General features: G+C 33.3%; 2 protein-coding genes across 3 annotated transcripts; both read right to left on the bottom strand.

Moving 5' to 3' along the window:
* LOC109722712 (protein SYS1 homolog) lies at positions 1-3293 on the bottom strand. The gene is made up of 3 exons (XM_020250832.1): positions 2721-3293; positions 1585-1811; positions 1-419 (listed from the first exon to the last, which is right to left on the bottom strand). The coding sequence occupies exons 1-3, from the start codon at positions 2942-2944 to the stop codon at positions 412-414; spliced, it is 459 nt and encodes a 152-aa protein (XP_020106421.1). The 5' UTR covers positions 2945-3293; the 3' UTR covers positions 1-411.
* Positions 4876-15714, bottom strand: LOC109718062 (potassium channel KAT4). Of its 2 annotated transcripts, none has more exons than XM_020244065.1 (13): positions 15424-15714; positions 13424-13639; positions 12683-12844; positions 10085-10142; positions 9479-9796; positions 9158-9397; positions 8841-8939; positions 8713-8745; positions 8018-8203; positions 7733-7807; positions 6932-7007; positions 5856-5990; positions 4876-5521 (listed from the first exon to the last, which is right to left on the bottom strand). In XM_020244065.1, the coding sequence occupies exons 1-13, from the start codon at positions 15567-15569 to the stop codon at positions 5418-5420; spliced, it is 1848 nt and encodes a 615-aa protein (XP_020099654.1). In that variant the 5' UTR covers positions 15570-15714; the 3' UTR covers positions 4876-5417. The 2 variants fall into 2 exon arrangements, with proteins under 2 accessions (XP_020099654.1, XP_020099660.1); XM_020244071.1 differs by having other exon boundaries at positions 8042-8203.

Below are 21025 nucleotides of genomic sequence, written 5' to 3'. Positions count from 1 at the left end.
TATCACACAAATTAACAAAATTAATACCAAATTTTTCCAGAGCCAGATCGAAAAATTCCTGATAGAATTTCCTGTAAAAAAGAAAAAAGAAAAAGAGAGGACAAAGTGGCAAAGATAACAGAGATTACAATCACAAATGTGAGATCCCAAATTATAATGCAACTACCGGGAACCTGCCTTTGAACAATTAAAAATTTTCCCTATTAATTGACAGTATTGATATTTCGCTGCATAAGCAACTCCCAAGAATTTTTAAGTTTTTTATACTTTTTAAGGCGACATCCAGTCCAGTTGGTAATTGAATCAGGCATCATGAAGCATCCGACCCAGTTTGATACGAATATGTGATGGAGTATCTTTTGGCTGTAAAAATATTCACAATAGAACTAAGCTCTTCCGGCCGCTTCTTCGTCAAACATCTGTAGTAAGACAAAAACATGAATATATCAACTGGGTAGTTTAGAAGAGAGAGAGAGAGAGGAGAGGGAGAGGGAGAGAGATTAAAATGTAACATAATAATAAGAATTGTGAAGCAAAGAAATTTTTAAAAGCCAAGTCAATAACAATGACAAGAGAATTTTCTGACAAGCCCTTCAGTTGTAGTTGTTGTGTCCACTGCACAAATGTTTTACTACACTTCTGAAATAGCTTCTTGACTCGAGAAGCAAAAGCTAGGCATTTGTCAATTAAAAAGTCTTAAAGGTTCTTGCTGAAGGAGTAAAAAATGAGACTCTGGATTCAAAAAAGAGTGGAAGCTCTAATATGAAGCCTTTTCTTCTAGCTTCTGCAGGAATTTGTTGGGATTTTAATCAAAGAAGCAGTTAAGGTTTCTTCAAACAGCTCTATAGATCGGCTCTCAACCTGCTCTGTTCCGCTAACCATTTATCACAGGTTCTTGCTGTATTACATTACATATTGTAATTAACATCATATCATATAAACCTGACGAAATGTTTCATCCTGTTGAAATTGTCTCTTTTCAGTTCATGTTTCTCAGCTATCTAATTCTAACAATAAAACACCACCTATGTAATCGATAAAACTAACTAGTATATTCAACAAAAGGGGGAAAAAACAAGCTATAACCAATATCAAAGAAGAGGAACTAAGACCAATATAAAAGTCATAGGGAAATATTCCTACTACTGAAAAATTCCAGGTTATCAACAGATATCAAGTCACAGAAAAGGAAACGATAGAGTAATTTTCTACATCTGTCGTAAAGCTTCAATTTTTTTACTGGTCCTGCCAAAGAACAACTGTTTAGACATGGTTTTTGGATATAAGTATTCAATATGAAAAAGTAACATAACAATCAGCCAAAATGTTGGAAATCAGTGTTCTAACACTGTAATAAGAATGAAGGATATTAAAGTTGCTTTACAACTTCAAGTAGAAATGCACAATATTATGTAAACAAAACTATGCAATTCTGTACAACAAAAAGCATGTGCAGCGCAGCTTTACAAGAATAGTCTTTAAGTCGAATAGAACAGGTAAACATGCAGAGTCCATAAACTACCAGAAGATATGTGGACGTAAAAAAGCAAGAACCAAATAAGAGAAAGCAGAAAATAAGCTTACTTGCACGAAGTCGTGTTATAGGGATTTCTCGCAATTCACGTCTAATGCAGAGCCATTCTCCAAGCAAAGACATCAAAGCCAAGCTGGAAAGATTAACAACCCACCATGTTATGGAGGACGGCCAACCTCCATATATTATGCATATAAAGAGATGGATGATGTAAAGGGTGGCTGCAAAATCCAAGCACTTTTTGGCTCTCTCAACTAAATAGAGCAAGAATCCAGCTCTGCTCAAGAGAAAAGGCAACATTAGAGGAATCTGGTCATGAGATAAATGTTTGTGAAGCACAAGTACTCGATCATTATTTTTCCCAATAAATACTGGATAAAGAAGCCCTCATTTACAAGTAAATTGTCAGCCAAAACCTACAAGTTATCAGTCATAACTCTAAATTATACAGCTGTGTTTATTCAGTTTGCTGACGGCAACAAACTATAAGGCTTGAAAAATGTTAAGACTACTATTTATGGGCTGTTACGACAAGCTTTTGTGTAACATATTATTAGAGCTAGTCCTAAGCCGTCTCTACTCCAAGAGGTCATGGATTTAATCCCCACATCCGCCATATAATGGCATAAATTTCTATTTGTTATTCTGTTGTCTCTTCCGTCACCATCCCTGTTAGTTCACGAGACATTGTTCACCTAAACTCCATTTCTCAAAACTATTTCCGTATTGTTTCCTATCTGATCAATCATTTTCGGTAACAAAAATCAGCAAAAACAAGACTAAAGGTACAAAACGAGTTGATAGTCGCAATTAAAATATTGTTTCTACTATTAAGAAGGAAGATACTATAATAGTATAATAGCTCCAAAGGCAGAAAAGAACATGCTATGGAATAAAAACAATGGTTCCCCAAAAGATCTAAAAGAAAAGGCTCAGCTATAGGTCAGCAAATTCTCAACCAGATTGATCAACCAATAACCAGAGAAACAGAATCACAAATTTATATCTAATCTCAAACAATGTAATCAAGTCTATATAATTTGTATAAATCTAATCCCAACCTTTCAATTCACACCCCTTGAAATTTCCAAATGTTTAGGGAGTTTCTGGTTAGATGTAGGCATATATGAACATAGAGAATCCAGCCAACAAGCAACAAAAGAGAAGTAAACGAGAAGATCATTACCCCGCAATTGAGGTGAGTAGAAACGAAACGATCGCGCACCAACCGGTGACAGTGGAAGGGTTGAGCGTTGAGAAATCGAAGAAGTACACGAGGCCCAACCGCGACACGCGAGTCCCCACGAGGATCGCGAGGAACAACCCCAGGGTGAGATAGTACAAGCACTGTAGACACACGATCTGCGACACAATGAGCCATGGATCCCATACCATCGCCCCATAGAACATCTCGAATCCAAGCAAAAGACACACCCCCTTCAAAACCCTAATTCCACTCCTACGCACCAATTTCTAATCACAAATTTCCAACATCCTCCCGATTCTTCCATCCAAACATCGGTCGATTCGAGCGAAACAACGGAAGAAAGAGAAGCCGAACCTTCGCAAGGAAACCCTAGCGAGAACCTCCCGATCTCGTCAATGGCGATTCATCCTCTCCGCAGGGCGATGACGATGAACGGAGTAAGGATCTGAGGATCGGAGCGTTCTAGGGTTAGGGTTTCGTCGGCGACGAGGTGCGAGATCGGAAGGGGAGGGGGGGATGGGAAAGGGAGGAGAGAGAGAGAGAGAGAGAGAGAGAGAGGAGTGATTCCAGAGTGGGAGAATATGCTCGTAACACCTGTACAATGAGCCGCATAAAAATTTATATGCGAGAATCAGCATCAGCCGTTAACTTTTCATCTGACGGCGATTATGTATCTAGAGTTTACTGTGGACTACAATTTAGATGGCTCTGATTTGTGACCTGGGGTACGCTTTAAAATGCGTGTGATCATACAAGTATGTTTTCTAAAAATTATAATTATATTTAGGGAAAACTTTAAAAAAAACCCCGGTGGTTTCGTAGTTTCTCACTTTGGCCCCCTGTGGATTAAAATATATCAGTTTGCCTCCCGTGGTTTCTTTTTTTCTCTTTTTCTTATCAATTTCATTTTTTTTTCCCTTAAATCAGTGATAAAGTTAAAATTAAAGGGTACTAAAATGAATATTTGATAAATCTAGATGGGTATCTGAAATTTTTTGTATATAATTTAATAAAATATTAACGAAAAAGCTACCGAAAAGATAAAAACGAAACCACAGGGGCATATTTACGCATGTTAACGTGCATAATGTAAAAATCTCTATATTATTATATTAATATTTATTCCTTTAAAGATTTAATATTTATATTCCCTTTTGAAGTTTTTGGAGGGTACACCAAAGCATCAAAGAGTGAACGGGGGTACACCAAATTTTACATAGTTTAACCGNTAATAATACTTATTTTGAATTAAAACAAATATTCGAATCAACATGACATGAACTATTTGAATTATTAGAAATTAAGCTTCGCAACTCTTTTGACATTATTTTTAAAATATTTAAATGGTGAATATAAACAGCATTTGGACCAAATTACTGTCGATAAATTATAAAATTAATTTTTTTAAAAAATTAACTAATATTAATGATATGTAATGATGTTCCATTGTTAATTCAAATAATCCAATACAAAAAAATGAGACAAAATAAAAGTAATCAATATACTTTGTTATAGTTCCAAAAGGTTAACTTGAATATAGATGCAAATTAAATTATTTTTAATGGATATTTATACAAATACACGTATTTTAATGAGCATATATATGTGTTATGGTAGTTTCTTTTTAATGCTCAAATCAAATACATGCTCTCTTTTTTATGGAGTAATTTAGTGAGCTGGAAATGTCTTACTAGCTACCCACTATTTAGTGCACTTGTCTTATATTTAACAACAATTTAATGTTGATATAGACTTTAAAGCACCATGTCATAGTAATGTAATTCTCGTGCTACATATGTTTGTTTCTTATTCACAAATTTTAATCTTGGTATTGTTTAATGTTCCAGTGGTGATGTATTTTTATTGATGGGTTATGATATGAGCAGTAAACATATATTAATTTTAGTGAGTAGATGCTGATCAAAAATTGGCATTCAAATTGTTCCGCTTTTACGTACTTCTTCTTTCAGCTACAATCACCTCTATAAAATTGTAGAGCTTTTGCTACTAGAGAACGTAGAAATGAGATTCTTAGAATTTGACTTCTGAATACTAAATATAAAGAGTAAACGTATTGATTTTAGTGGATAGATACGAACTAGATACTGAAGCCCACATGACCTGTTTTGCCTACTTTACGTTGAAAGCATGCCCAAAAGTATTAAGCAGGAACAAATACAATCTTAGTATAGACTTTCACTTTTAGATTACAATCATTTTTGGTAGAGTGCTTATTAAATACAAAAAGTATAGAGCTTTTGCCATAAAGGAAAGCACAAGCGAGATTCTAAGATCCAAAAATAAATGTTCTTCTTCGTCTTTCTTTTGCCTTTTTTTGCTTGTTTTCTTTATGTACTACGTACACAAGTTTAGAAGAAATACATCACGAACGTACTCCCAGATTGAGTACGCAACGACCCAACCCGCTAGCAACAATAACTCGTTGGGCCCGAACCACCGGCCCAAAATTCTTAAGCTTAGTTGTTATTACTAGCGTGTAGGCCTCATATAAACTGATCGGAATCAGTATCCCATCCGATGTGGGACTATTGGAGGCGTTACAGAGTAAATTCTCACTTTACTGGATATGAATCTTTTACAAGTTAATACACCCACTGATGCATGCTTCTTTTGATTTGATATTTTTCACATTTCACAATGCCGTCCTTCGCCTTTTCAACAAATAAACAGGTGATCGTTGTCCCTCAAAGTAAGTAAGTCTTCGACCTCTGCACCGTCGGCAGTGAGAATCTTTTCTACAGCTTGTCCAGAACTTTGTTCTGTGCCATGAAATTACACGATAGACGAGTTAATGGAAATTAGCCTTCGAAGTTTGAATTCGATTTTAAATTTGTTCTCGTTATTTCGATTGTACATAACTCTTCGGTCCTGGATGTTCCGGGTTTGATTAAATAGAAACTCTTGAAGATGCATTTGAAATCAAGTCATGCTTCAAGGTCTAAATTGTTACACGTGACAGACGGAGGATTGAAATTGAAGTTCGAATCAAACTTCAAGGTTTAAATTGTTACACTCAGCTGCTTTAAGATCAAAATTTTAATGTAAATCAGTGTTTAATTAGAGAAAAATGTGAGATCGATTGAGTTCACATACCTGCCAATTTCATGAGCTCTTCAATTGAATCAGGTAGATATGTAAGTCTCCCTAGTGAATGGCCTTCCGTTTTGCGAGATTCAGAAAGGCGATGCGCGTGAATTATAACTCTTGTGGGTAATGTCTTTCGAAGCCCTGCGAGATTGAAACATTTATAATTTGATCGAACTCGTGAAAGCCTATTTGATTTCGTTATCTTTATATGCGTAAAAACTTACCATAAGAATGTTCTTTGTATTCATATGACCTCACAAAATGAGTAATATCATGATTACCCTTATAAATATATACATTCTTTCAAATTTACCTTTATTTCATAAATCGTTAGATTAAAAATAAAATTACCAATTTTGCCCCTAACCCTTGAAAGTTGTTGTAAGTTAGGTGAGAAAATATATATTCAACACTCTCAACTATAAGCTATATATTTTGAAGAAGGTCCCCATTTTTATTTTCCAGTATAAAGATCCATTCAGTTTTCATTTATTTGATTTAAATTAATTTTATGAATTAAATTAAATATTTTGTTCAAAACCAAGACACTTCATTAGGAACTAACTATTAAATTTATAATATCTTTAACTAAAAGTAATTAAAGCCATTAAATTCGACGACATACTAAAATTGTCATTCAACATGCGAAAATAGTCTAATTCTAGATTTAATAATTAGTTACTAGTAGAGTGTCTTGGTTTTGAACAATATATTTAATTTAATTTATGAAATTATTTTAAACCAAATAAATGAAAACTGAAGGGATCTTTATACAGAAATAAAAAAAAAATAGGGACCTTCTTCAAAATAGCCTATATTGAGAGGGTTGAATATATATATTTTCTCATTATAACCTTCAACACGAGGCAAAATCGGTAATTTAATTTTTAATCCAATAAAAAAAATCACAATATTTAACGGAGTTTGCAAGTAAGAGCAGATTTGAAAGAATGTATATATATATTTAGAGGGGTATTGAGAGGGCATTTACGATATTTTTAAACTTTTGAAGGGTATAAGGTGAAATTACCCCTTGTTTTTATGGGTACTATAATTTGCTCATATATTCCGTAACGAATTACCTTCGATGTTGGTGCCCTCTTTTTCACTTGAAATTGATGCATCGCAGTTTGGAAGTTCTTCGGATGGTATAAGATTCTGTATAATAAACATTGTTACGTTGCTGTATAATATATAGTTCGATCAATCGTATATGGACAAAACACAACAACATTAAAAGAGGTGAATATAATAATACCAAAATTTAGAGGTTTCTTTGGTAATTAGTTCATTCTTATGCAGCATTTTGCAATTAAATATAGGGTTAATTTCATACAGGTCTCTGCAAGCGTAGTGAATTGCAAATATATTCCTACAAAATTCAACTTTTGTATGTCGCTGTTCCTATAAAAGTGCCGATGTTTTCAAATATGTCTCTATTTCTGTTAGAAAAAATTAGTTAATTATAGATAAAATACTTAATCCTAATTAGTTAATGAGGTGAATTGACCTTTTTACTTCTCTTCAATTAATAGTTAAGATTTTTGGTGGGATATATTTGTGATGGCAAAGATGTCATTTTACTATAAAATAAACAGTGCTTTAATAGTAACAAACCAGAAAAACATATTTAAAAACATCAGCACTTTTACAGGAACAACATATGAAAGTTGAACTTTATAAAAATATATTTATAATTTACTATATTTGTAGGGATCTATATGAAATTAACCCTTAAATATATTACTTCTTACTATTTTAGTCATGAGTATTTTACTCTTTTTTTTTAGTACGTAAAATCTGGTTACACCCAACTTTTACTAAAGCAAGAGCTTTTCGGCTTTCTTTGATGATGAAGAAAGAAAGAAAAAAAAAAAACCTACCGCATTTATGCCGCAATTCAATTCTTCAATGAATGGTAACTCCGCAACAATTTCTTCCCTTAGATTTTTGAGGTACTGGAAATGTAAGAAGAATCATAAGTTGGATTCTGCAATTTATTAGGCTTCAAAAGTATGTAAGAAGCTTCTACTCGTGGCTGTTGTAATAAGAATACTGTGTTTCTCAAATAGCATTTCTGCAGAAGTTCCAGCAAAACAAAATATATCCTTGAGCCAATTAAATTTTCAGTTTCTTTCTTTGTGAATTTTTTAAATTCGGAGCCAAACCTGAAGAAAATTGGAGAAAATTACTTCCGCATCTATGTTGCACGGCTGAACGATCTGCCTAAGATGCTGATGGCTTATCCGAACGACCTGGGAAAGCTTTCTGCTTCGTACCGTGAAAGGCTGAGGCATGTTGAAGATCACTCCAATTTCTCCTACCATATCTGCAGGACCTAATTTTGACACAAACTAGAAACCCATATACCGTTACTTTTTTTTTGAGAAAGAGGAAGACGAGCTACATGTTTCATTCATTGAGAAATGAATTAAGCGTACAGTATGGAAGCAGCTAAGGCTTCCGAGGCGAGCCAAACAGGAAAAAAAAAAAATCTCAGTATTCTCAGTATTCTCAGTATTAATTCTTTGCTTTCAAAGGACAAGAAAAAAATTATTTTGGTTTCCTTTTTCTATTTAAAAGAAGAAAAAAAAAAAGAAGAGAGATATATATATAAGTTGGTATTCTAATGAGCACTTGATAGAGAAAAAAAAACATCTCTTAGTGTGTTCCTAGTGTGTTGATTTTGAGTGAGAGTTGCACACATAGTTAGAAATTTTAGTTATTACAAAAGATCACAATTTTTGAACCAAAGTAACATTTGGTCATTTCAGCATGTAGTATTACTTTTCTTTGTTTGCCTATGAAAAACATGATGATATATTTCCGGTTAACGAAATAACTCTTGTAGTTTGAATCTTACCTTCTCGGTTCCATTCTTGTTAGTTAGAACATCCTGCAAAATTAGGCCGATATCTCCAGTATATAAGCATAAGTATACAAATGAAAGAGTATCGCACGAAACGATCGAAAAAAGCTCGCTATTATTACCACTGCCCCTGAGACTATAATATAGCAATCTGTTGGCATCTCATTCTGTAGAATTATGTCCACTTTAGGTGGAAAGTATTCTGCTTTCATCTCAGAAACCTGCCATAACAGATCAAGAAATTAACTAGATGATCATGATACTTCTTACTGATCTATATTGTTAAAAATTTATCTAAACTTTTGTTACAAACGCGATAAGTAGCATTCATGCTGATAAGCAGATGTGGTTGATTATTTCTACTCAAATAGTTTTGTCATCTCTTATTAGGAAGTTGGTTAGGTTTTTAGAATAATATGTAGCGATGGAAGATTCTTACCAACTGTGCTATGAAGTCTGGAGAGATCCCCTTGAATAGGTAGGTTGACTCGACCGTTCTTTGGAACAGGTGCTGCGCGATGCTCGACCGCACCGCCTTGGGCAGGTCGGCAAGAATTTCCTCCTGCTGCAGCTCCATGGTCTTGAACTTGAGCTGCATGTGTGCTAGCATCTGTTCTCTCAGCCCCTCGGGGAGCAGGTTCTTGCTTGCAAATCGCAAGACTTGGTGTACTTTGTCCCTCTGCATTAAATTTCACATTCATTTCGGTGATAGAATTGGCTTTCGGTACCTTTTAGACAACGGGCTCAGAGCGAGGAGTACCATGATAAATGTTCGCGTTGCGCTGTGGACTATGAGGTTGGTCATGTTTCCGATGATGTAGGAGGTGAGGCCGATATTGAAGAGCATGAAGAAGATGTTGAACAGCTTCTCCCCCGTATTTTCTGCGTGCAAGTCCCCGTAACCGACGGTGGTGAGAGTAGTGATGGACCAGTACACGGCATAGGTGTACCCAAGCCATATGCTGCGGTCCATGAAATCATGTATCTGGCTCCCAATCCATGTTTTTTGTTTTATACGGTAATGCATCGCCAGCCAGAAATATACACAGGCTGCTGAGTGCAACGCAAATAATGTCACCTGTAACCAATTAAGGAGAAAAACACTCATAACCAAGTATCTATTATTACTACTACATAGGAAATTAAGGCGACAAAATTGCGGAGTTTGATGGTTCCAGGTTTACAAATCCCATATTTTAGTGATTTTATACATTTTGACTTCTCACTTAAACCTAAATTAGCACTCTAGTACTTGTAACTTCATCGAATGGGCCTTCGAGTACAAACGCCTAAGTCGAAGTTACTACTGATGCTAGTGCGGTAAAGAGTATCTTTCGCAATGAAATAATTAGGAGCTTGAACTTACACAAATGAGCTTCACAAACCTCGTCCAGAAATAGCTGAAGCGGATGTCTTTCTCCAACCTGTACAGTCCAAGAATTCGTCTTAGTTTTTGATGCTGAATTTCAATCAAAGAATCTATTTTCTGTACATTCAACTACATTCTCGTTTACCAATTTTAAGTTATAAACCGAATGAAGATAGTTTTTATTGGGTATGATAGAAAAAGAAAAATGAAACTTCTGCTGCTAAATGTTTGATGTCTGCGTAATTCCTCTCATGCACAAAATCAGATGAAATGCTGCCATGTTGCTGATTAGCCTTTAATTATGCAGGGAGGATGCTACATTTGACTAGCTTTTGGAATCACTTGTATACTCCAAAAAGCAACAGCCACGTATTTGGCAGATTAAAACGTTCGATCTTTCGCTATACCAAGAAGTTGAAACATGCAAGTTTGAGGGGTCCAAAATTTGTGTAATTTATGCTTTTTTTGCATACAAAGATCTTGCAAGGATTTTTCATAGCAACTGACATTGCTTCTTGAAACAGTTCTACTCGGCTCTAGTGGCCTTTCTACAAAAGCTGCAGTAGGGCCAAGTAAGCAGCATTAGTATGAATGTTGTGTTGCAATCTTCAGAGGTTTTGCTTGTCACCTCCTTACCTTGGCTATCTAAAAAAAAGAAAAAGAAAAAGAAAAAGAAAAAAAGTAGGCATTCTCAACTAGCTAGCACAAGAGCCCATATTGGACTACTAGTTTCATTCCACTAGCTTCTTAACACCAAAAAAGGCGGAAAAAGAAAAATGAAAAAAGAAAAAAAAAGTGTTTTTCTTTTTAGAATTATGTAAAGTTTTCTCTTCTGTGAATTTTCCTCTTGTGCACTTTGTAACAACAACATCAAAATATAATCGACAAGTGACGCTTTTGACAACAACAACTTTTTTGTTTTCTTTGAGAGATAGGTAGCACGCTACACGCTTCGTTTATTTCATTTAGAAATAAACTTAGCTGGAAATGTGAATCAAGTAGAATTCGAGCTTGTGTCTCGGGTACCAACCACCAAACCCTTTGCCACTTGCTCTAGGGACAGTCGGTAACTTTTTCGTTTTCTTTGTTAGAAAAAGTATGACAGAATTCATTAAACTCAATTTCTTTTGACAAGTTCAAAGTACGTTGCGCCAATAATATTTTGCATTAATGCTTCAATGGCCACCACCAAACGTCATCCCAAAAGGTATTCCTTGTTAAACTTTTCTATTCAAAATTTGACAAAATATTCTGATAGTACGTACCAGAAGATCTTGTACTGATAATGACTGAAAATTCAGGAAATCCAATGAGAACACATGTGTTAGGAGCTTTTGCCGTGAAGGAAAAGCTGAGATAAGCTTTTTTAGACTCAAAAAATAAAAATTCTAATAAAAAGTTTTGATTTTCTCTGCACACAAAAGTCGCAGGGTGGAATACATCGAAATTGCTATTAATGGTCCAAAGCTCTTCTTCTTAATTAAGCTAGTGCTAGTGCCACCTCATAAATTCATTATCATTTGATAACATATAATATTGTGAATATGATATGTCTTTTGATTTTGCTTTAGAGTAAATTTATTCAACCAATGTAGAGGTTAACTGAATATGTTCATTATTTGATTATCATATTTAACAAGGATTAATAAATTTATTTAACATAGTTCATCACATCCATGATGGATATGAGAGAAATTAAAAGGGATCGAAGTGTGGTAGGATTCAAATTTGGACCCTACTCTCATGTAAAATAATAATTTCTCTAAAAATTTAAAGTATTTAAAATAAACAGTTTATATTCAATAGCAAATATATAATAACATCTTTTAAAAAGACTTTTTTTTTTATTCATGTGCATGTTCAATACCCTAATTAAGAGACACCACATGTAGTACTGATGTGCATGATAGGACTAATTTTAACCCTAATTTGACTTTTCCCTCCAATCATTTACATAAAATAAGCTTCAATACATCCATTTCAACTCAAAAAACTTATTATATTCTCTACAAATAGTGCTAACCAATCAATCCTATTATTTAAACCATGTCCTGTTGTACTAGCTGATAACATAGCCAATTATGTAGCAATATTATTCTCTAATAATTAATAAAGTATTAAATAAATATTAAATAAAGTTAAAGTGTTTTTTTGACCAATGTGAAGAGACACAAAAATAATTTCATTAAAATAATTAGGGGAAACTTCAAATACCATTTACGTGATTTCGCACTTTTTTAATTTAGTACCATGTGCTTTACAATATATCAATTTAGCACCCCGTGATTTTATTTTTTTCTTTTTATTATTTCATTCATTAATTTTTTTTCGTTAAATCAGTGACAAAGTTAAAACTAAAAGATAGTAAAGTGAATATTCGATAAACCTAAGTAAGATATCTGAAATTTTTTATATATAATTTAACGAAATATTAACGGAGTAGTTGACGAAAAGAAAAGAAAAATCACAGGATACTAAATTGATACATTTTAATATATTAAACCATATGGTACTAAAATGAGAAAGTGTAAAACGTACCACATGGGTGGTATTTGAAGTTTACCCAAATAATTATTCACTTTAGAAACATAATACCTTGTGAAGAGGGTACTGACTCGCCGGAGCCGCCACAGGCGGAGGAGATTGATGAAGCCAAAGACGGATCCACCGTTGTGTTTGCCGGTGACGATCCGGTAGATGACCTGGAACGGCAACGTCGACGCCACGTCCATCGCGAACCACGGCCTCGTCACGTATCTGAAAACGCATACTATTAATATATATGTCTGGGCTTATTTTTTACTAAGTCGATCTTCTCAGTAGTATAATATCAGAATCAATTCTAAACCCTCTTATTTCTGTATGAACGTGAATTTAATCTCTACTTTTAGTATTTAACAGGTTAAATTTTTATCTTCTGTTTCACCAATCAAATATATGTTCTTTTATATTCATTATGCACGTGAGTAAAAACGTTAATATATATTCTCAGATCCTGCCTATTAATTCCACCTCAATTGTTAACAAACTCTCCATCTATTTTAAAAAGAATTGAGTCGGTGCACAATTGTACTGGCACACCCGGTGCACACAATTTTTTCAAGCTCTCTTTTTTTTAAAAAAAAAGAATTTATGAATGCAGTTGCAATCTCTTAAAAGAGACGAAGTCTTTAGACAATGTAGCATTTGTATTCGAAACCCTAAACCTTTTATTTTTTCTTTCCGAGCATATGTGTTATATTTTAACTAGTTCAGTGTATAAATAATTTAATAAAATAGAGTAAAATCGTAATTTTTCGTACATAAGTAAGACGCGAGTAATGTATGTATGTATACCTCAAGGCTATTTTTTTGCGGTCGTCGACGAGGAGATACGTTGAGCCATCTAAGTACGCGACAAAGAAGGAGACAATGATGTCGACGCCGAAGAACACGTCGACGACGAGATCGATGGCTAGGAGCGAGCCCGAGCCCACCTTTTGAAAGGCTAATTCGAACGGCGAGGCCCAAGCAGAGTAGATGACCAGGAGGATCAGAAACATTTGCCACCACCTATGTAAATTGTTGAAACATATATAACAATTAATGTTACTCACAACAACATAATTACCAAAACAAAAAAAAAAAGAAACAAAAGAGAGATATAGAGCGAGAGTATATATGATGCTTATATATATATATATATATATATATATATATATAATACATATTAGATCGTGTTCATCAGTTAAAACGTAACTGTATAATTAGTTTGTAGTGACTACAAATATATGCATGCAAATGACTCACTAATGGATTTTTTTTATATAATTATTATCTCATTGCATGTATTTTTGGTTTTACACTTTTATTTGTTTGAGAAAAGGATGTTGGTGTTGTGTACGTGTGAACGTGTAGTACATGTACGTACGTGCGTCCGTATATATGCATGTACATATGGATGCAAATTAGTGTCCTTGTGTATATATATTTGTATACATGCATGAGCACACGCACACATTTTGTATGTTTAGTTTATTTGTCCATTTCTTAATTATATATATGTCTAAGACAGTTTACTATCACATCCCATGAGCGATTTATTTAATAAAATATAATATAATATAAACATTATCTTGAGAATAAATAAGAAAATAACAAAACCTAGCTTGCGTAATAAGGGGGCTTTTTAAAAATTAAAAAAAAAATCTCACTTCAATGAATGTGTACAGAAATTGAGATATGGGTGTATTAATTACAGAGGAAAAGGAAAAGATAAAAAGCAAATCTTGTGCTTTGTTATGTTGCACCCTCAAATGAGAGAGGTGTTTCTATGGAAAACTACTATTGCTTGGAACTGGTCCAGTGGACCGAACCAATAAAACAACTCCGGCTCATAGAAAACATGCATGATCTATTGATTATGTCCACGAAATTTCTCCATGCGCATTACGCAAATGGAGGCATCCTACTCTGATAGGATGAGAATAACAGCTTAGATCTCTAAGCTACCATTTGGTTCGGGGTTAAGGAAAAACTAGTTATTCCAGATATAGGGTTAAATTTAGGATTAAGGTGGGGTTAGAGTATTTTTGTGTTTGATTAGGGGTTGGAGTTAGTTCAGGATAGTGAAAAATAGTGTTTGGTTGGAGTAGGTGGGATAAGAAGGATAGTGGGTTATTATGAATAGAAAATAATATTTGGTTGGTGTTTGATGGGGTTAGGTGTGGTTAGTTAATCCAGGATAACCCATTTGAGGTGGAATTAGCTAATCCCACCTATTTTTAGAAGTGTTTGGGGATAAAATGGGGGTTAAGAGGTTATTCCACCCTTTAACCCCCAACCAAACTAAGGCTAAAAGCTTAAACTAATAGAGAAAAATAACTTACTGGAGAATCCGGCTCAAATGAAGTGCACACTATAATAGAATAAGTTTGAAAGATCAATCTAAGCAGTTCCTTAATTAATTGCTGCTTAAATAGAAAGACTAGTAAATTATGGCATTAACGGCAAAAAAAATTTATGCATTTCTGCAACCCAACCCTCTCCTCTTTCCTTTCTCTTTTTCTTTTTTTGTCTTTTTTATTTTCTATGTTTATATTTTACTTGCCCTCTTTGTGAACCGGAGATTCTGGCTATCTCGTCTCTGTTGTTAGGTTCATGTCGCTTAATGAATGAAGCGGTAGCTCGCTACCTTTTATTCAGAAAATATGGTAGAAAAGATTATTTACCATATTTACTGCAAATGAATGAGACAATCAATGATTAAGATTGAACGTTTGATCTTTAATTTGTTGCTGTGCCCTGCACCTGACTTGAACTCTTAGAGAAAGAGAGAGAGAGAGAGAGAGGGGTACCTGTAGCGGCGGTCGTAAGGAGCTATGACATGTTTTCGGAGGCGAGGAAGGGTTTGATCATTCGCAGCTACAAACGCAGTAAGAAGGCCGCTTGAAACTGCAGCTAAGTTCCTGATTTCTGCACTTGATGACACCCTCCTTGACATGGCTTAGTCTTTAGAGAGAGAGAGAGAGAGAGAGGTGTTTATAGCTTCAATTGCATAATCCTGTGGAGAGAAAGGGGGGGGGGAGAGTTTTATATATATAACTCCAAATACATAATAATCCTGGCACATTAAATTAATACTAATAATTAACAATATAAAAGTACTCAAACCAATCCAAAAGCTTATAGACAAAAGATAATACACTCTACATTATTTATATATATAGGTCCAATTCTTTTCAATATTCAACATGAAACTATTATATATAAATCATCGAAAACTAGATAGTAACAGAGCCCGTTTGCTATTGATAGTATTCTAGCTCAATTTTATATATATATATATATATATAGAGAGAGAGAGAGAGAGAGAGAGAGGGAGAGTTAAGCTAGAATACTCTTAAAAACACCAAGGGGTGGTGCTTTTGAGTTTTTAACCATTAAATGGAGAGATGCAGGGTTGAGATTATGGTGATAGGTGGAATTGTGTTTGATCTAAGGGGTATTAGTAATTAAGGAATAGATCCAAGGGCTAGAAACTTAGAAGCACCAAGTGATTGTTGCTTCTAAAAGTATTCTAGCTCAATTTTATATATATATATATATATATATATATATATAGAGTGAGGCTACTATGCTTCTGAAAGTACGAAGCCTTCCGTGCTTCTAGATTGTTTTCTATGTTATGACTATCGAATCGTTGATCGGCTCCGTTAAACTTGATCTAGAGTATTTGAAGTACCTACAAAATAAATTATGCGATTTTTCGATATTATTTGCCTAGTGAACGAAGGGGCTCAAAATCAACGGCTAAAAATAAAAATCTTACAAAACGTGATAATATGACATTAAAATTTTAGATCACAGATATTAATCTCATTTTATATAGTGTAAAAAGTTTTCTATCAAAATTTTACGTGATTTGAATATTTCTACACCGTTAAACTTGCAAACGGCTCACTATGGCCATTAAAATTATTGATTTTGAACCTTTTCAATCACTAGGCAAATGATATCGAAAAATCATAAAATTTATTTTCTAGATACTTCAAATACTCTAGATCAAGTTTAACGAAACCGATCGACGATTCGAAAGTCGCAACATCAAAAACGACCTGAAAGCACGAAAGGCTCCATATTTCCAAAAGCACAGTAGCCTCACACACACACACACTATATATATATATACATAGTAGCCTCACACACACACACACTATATATATATATATATATATAGAGAGAGAGAGAGAGAGAGAGAGAGAGAAAGAGAGAGAGAGTGTCCAGCTATTATACTATTCTTGGTACTATCGAGTTTTTTGCCATTAGATCTATCCTTTAATTATTTTCATCCGCATACTATTCAACCAACTACCCACTCAACTCTAGAAGTTAATTAATTATTAATAAAATTTAATTAGAGAAAACAATTTTAAAACTAATTTTACCCAAAGACCTAGCGCAAGCTCACATTTAAATAAAAAAAAAGAAACATCATATGGTGGGTGCTTCAAATACCAATAACACAAATAATAAAAAGATTAATGCTTAATATACGTACCGGCCAATATATTCACTGGTATATGCTGATCTGTGTTGTACAAACTAATTTATGTGTAAAACATCAAAAAGCTAACACACAAAAGCTTTTGAGGAAATTTTAGATATACCAATAGCAACGACACACTAAAAAATTATAAAATTTTGAGATCTTTTGATCACTAGCCAAATGATATCGAAAAATTATAAAATTTAGTTTTCAAATATTTTTAATAGTGTAAATCAAATCTAACAAAACCGATCGTCGATTTAGAAGCCGCATCATTGNCTCTACATTGATGCGAATATAAACTCAAGTGGTCATTAATTACTGATTAAAAAAATAAATAAAAGTCCGGATGGCAAATGTTTAATTTTCAAAGTTTAGGTGGTGCATGTAACAAAATATTAAATATTAGGGCAAACTTCAAATACCACCCCTGTGGTTTCGCACTTTTTCACTTATACCCTGTGGTTTAAATGTATCAATTTAATACCCCGTGGTTTTATTTTTCTTTTTTCGTCAGCTCCTCCATAAAATTTCGTTAAATTATATACAAAAAACTTCAGATACCCTATTTAGGTTTATCGAATATTCACTTTAGTGCCTTTTAGTTTTAATTTTAAGACTGATTTAACGAAAAAAAAAAATAGTAGAAGGGATAATAAAAAAATAAAATAAAGCCACGGGGTACTAAATCGATACATTTTAAACCACAAGGTACTAAAAAAAATAGTGTGAAACTATAGGGGTGGTATTTGAAGTTTTTTTAAAATATTAAACTACTAACAGCTTTAGTTTTCAGAGAGAAGCGTTCGCTTCCCTTGCTCTTGGGTCTATCAAGTTGTAAAGTCGCACAAAAAAATAGAGTGTTAAACATAAATGTTAAAATACTATTTTTTTGAGAGATAGGTAGCACGCTACCCGCTTCGTTTATTTTATTTAGAAATAAACTTAGCGAAAAATGTGAATCAACTAAGATTCGAACTTGGGTCTCGGATATCAACCACCAAACCCTTTGCCACTTGCTCTAGAGACAGTCAGTATCAATTTTCTAGTTTCAAAAGCAAAATATTTGGTTTAAGAGTTTTGAATCGTAGTAGGATGCTGGTTTTTTTTTTTTTTTTTCTTGCACAAGCCATAGTTGACTTGGGCCAAAGAAACCTCTTTTTTCTTGGCATATATTGATTGCTGGTCTCGGACTTTTTACGTCTAAAACAGAGAAAATAAATTTAAGAAAAAAAAAAAGAGCTTGATAAAAAGAGTAATAAAAAGTATAGTGATATTTTTTTAAACACCAAACTACATAGAAAAGCATAAAAATAAAATTGGCTAAATAACAAAAAATTTCTCAGTCAATATCCCTTTTCTCACTTTCCCCTCTGTCATTCAAAAATCTATATTTTGATTTCTTAAGAAATAAAAAATGTTCACTTTGACCCTGCCGTCAGTACGTGTTCCGTTAGGGTTTCATTTATATTCTATTTTTTATACTCAAAATATTTCTGAAATTCTTATCCTTTCTCGCCCTCCGCCATGCCGCCTCGCCCTCGCCCACCTCGATCTCTATCCATGCCCACCCAAACGTCCTCGCCTATCTCCGCCGCCTCATCCTCATCCATCTCTCCATTCACGCCCACCCGAAGGAGATGAGAAACAATTTCGTTATTTTGTCACAATGTATCCCTCTTGATCATTTTTCATTCTTAATTAGGTTTCGTTTGGTTCGGAATTAAGTAAAAACTAGTTATCTCAGGGATAAGATTAAGTTCAGGGTTAAGATAGGGTTAGAGTAATTTTGTGTTTGGTTGAGAATTAGGTTTAGTCCAGATATAAGTAAAATAGTGTTTGGTTGGAGTAGGTTGAATAAGAAAATAATGAGTTGTTGTAAATAGAAAATAATAAATTTATCCCAATTTTTATATTTGAATTTAAATTTATTGTTTTATATTTAAAATTTTAAATTTAACTAGATAACTTTTAAAAATATAAATATATATTNCTATATATATATATATATATATATATATAATTGAGCTAGAATACTTTTACAAGTATTACCGCCATGATGCTATTAGGTTTTTAGCCATTGGATCTACTCCTTGATTACTAATAGCCCTTGGATCAAACACTATTCCACCTACCACCACCTATCACCATCATCTCAACCTCACATCTCTCCATCCAATGGCTAAAAACTCAAAAGCACCACTCTCATAATACTTTTACAAGTATTCTATATAGCTCAACTCTCTCTCTCTCTCTCTCTCTCTCTCTCTATATATATATATATATAACGATTTATTGCACCACAATCAATAAATTTTTGCCAATTTACAGATAACAACTCAACTTTATAAATGTTATATTTGTAATCCAAACTTTTCAAGCTTTTCACAATCAACTATCTAGATTTGTATTTAATCAATATGAAGTGACGTAACATTAGTGAAATGGTCAAAATATAAAAAAAAAATGTAAGCTAGTCTCCATTATATATAGAAAAACCTTTTGAACATCGCGATTCAATTTTATAGTAAAAAAAAAATTTCTCTTTTATTATTGAACTTTTAAAAGTAAAATGTAATAACTAGAGAAATTCTTAGCATCAACAAGACCCGTATATTTCACAAGTATGTGTTATTTATTCTTTCTTGCTTATTTAGCTAATATTAATTAATGACTCTACATTGATGCGAATATAAACTCAAGTGGTAATTAATTACTGATTAAAAAAATAAATAAAAGTCCGGATGGCAAATGTTTAATTTTCAAAGTTTAGGTGGTGCATGTAACAAAATATTAAATTTTAGGGCAAACTTCAAATATCACCCCAATGATTTCGCACTTTTTCACTTATACCCTGTGGTTTAAATGTATCAATTTAATAACCGGTGGTTTCATTTTTCTTTTTTCGTCAGCTCCTCTGTAAAATTTCGTTAAATTATATACAAAAAACTTCAGATACCCCATTTAGGTTTATCGAATATTCACTTTAGTACATTTTAGTTTTAATTTTAAGACTGATTTAACGAAAAAAAAAATAGTAGAAGGGATAATAAAAAATAAAATAAAGCCACGGGGTACTAAATCGATACATTTTAAACCACAAAGTACTAAAAAAAATAGTGTGAAACTATAGCGGTGGTATTTGAAGTTTTTTTAAAATATTAAACTACTAACAGCTTTAGTTTTCAGAGAGAAGCATTCGCTTTCCTGGCTCTTGGGTCTATCAAGTTGTAAAGTCGCACAAAAAAACAGTGTTAAACATAAATGTGAAAATACTATTTTTTTGAGAGATAGGTAGCACGCTATCTGATTCGTTTATTTTATTTAGAAATAAACTAAATGTGAATCAACTAGGATTCAAACTTGGGTCTCGGATATCAACTATCAAGCCCTTTGCCAATTGCTCTAGGGACAGTCGGTATCACTCTTCTAGTTTCAAAAGTAAAATATTTGGTTTAAGAGTTTTGAATTGTAGTAGGATGCTTTTTTTTTTTTTTTTTTTTTTTCGAATTACTCATGTAATACTTTGCACAAGCCATAGTTGACTTGGGCCAAAGAAACCTCTTTTTTCTTGGCATGTATTGATTGCCGGGCTCGGACTTTTTACGTCTAAAACAGAGAAAATAAATTTAAGAAAAAAAAAAAGAGCTTGATAAAAAGAGTAATAAAAAGTATAGTGATATTTTTTTAAACACCAAACTACATAGAAAAGCATAAAAATAAAATTGGCTAAATAACAAAAAATTTCTCAGTCAATATCCCTTTTCTCACTTTCCCCTCTGTCATTCAAAAACCTATATTTTGCTCTCTTAAAAAATAAAAAATGTTCACTTTGACCCCGCCGTCAGTACGTGTTCCGTTAGGGTTTCATTTATATTCTATTTTTTATACCCAAAATATTTCAGAAATTC

Source organism: Ananas comosus, linkage group 1 (assembly GCF_001540865.1).
Source record: "Ananas comosus cultivar F153 linkage group 1, ASM154086v1, whole genome shotgun sequence".
In the NCBI taxonomy this organism is placed as follows: domain Eukaryota; kingdom Viridiplantae; phylum Streptophyta; class Magnoliopsida; order Poales; family Bromeliaceae; genus Ananas; species Ananas comosus.
The sequence above is the reverse complement of the archived record's forward strand: the minus strand, read 5'-3'. Positions and strand labels throughout refer to the sequence as shown.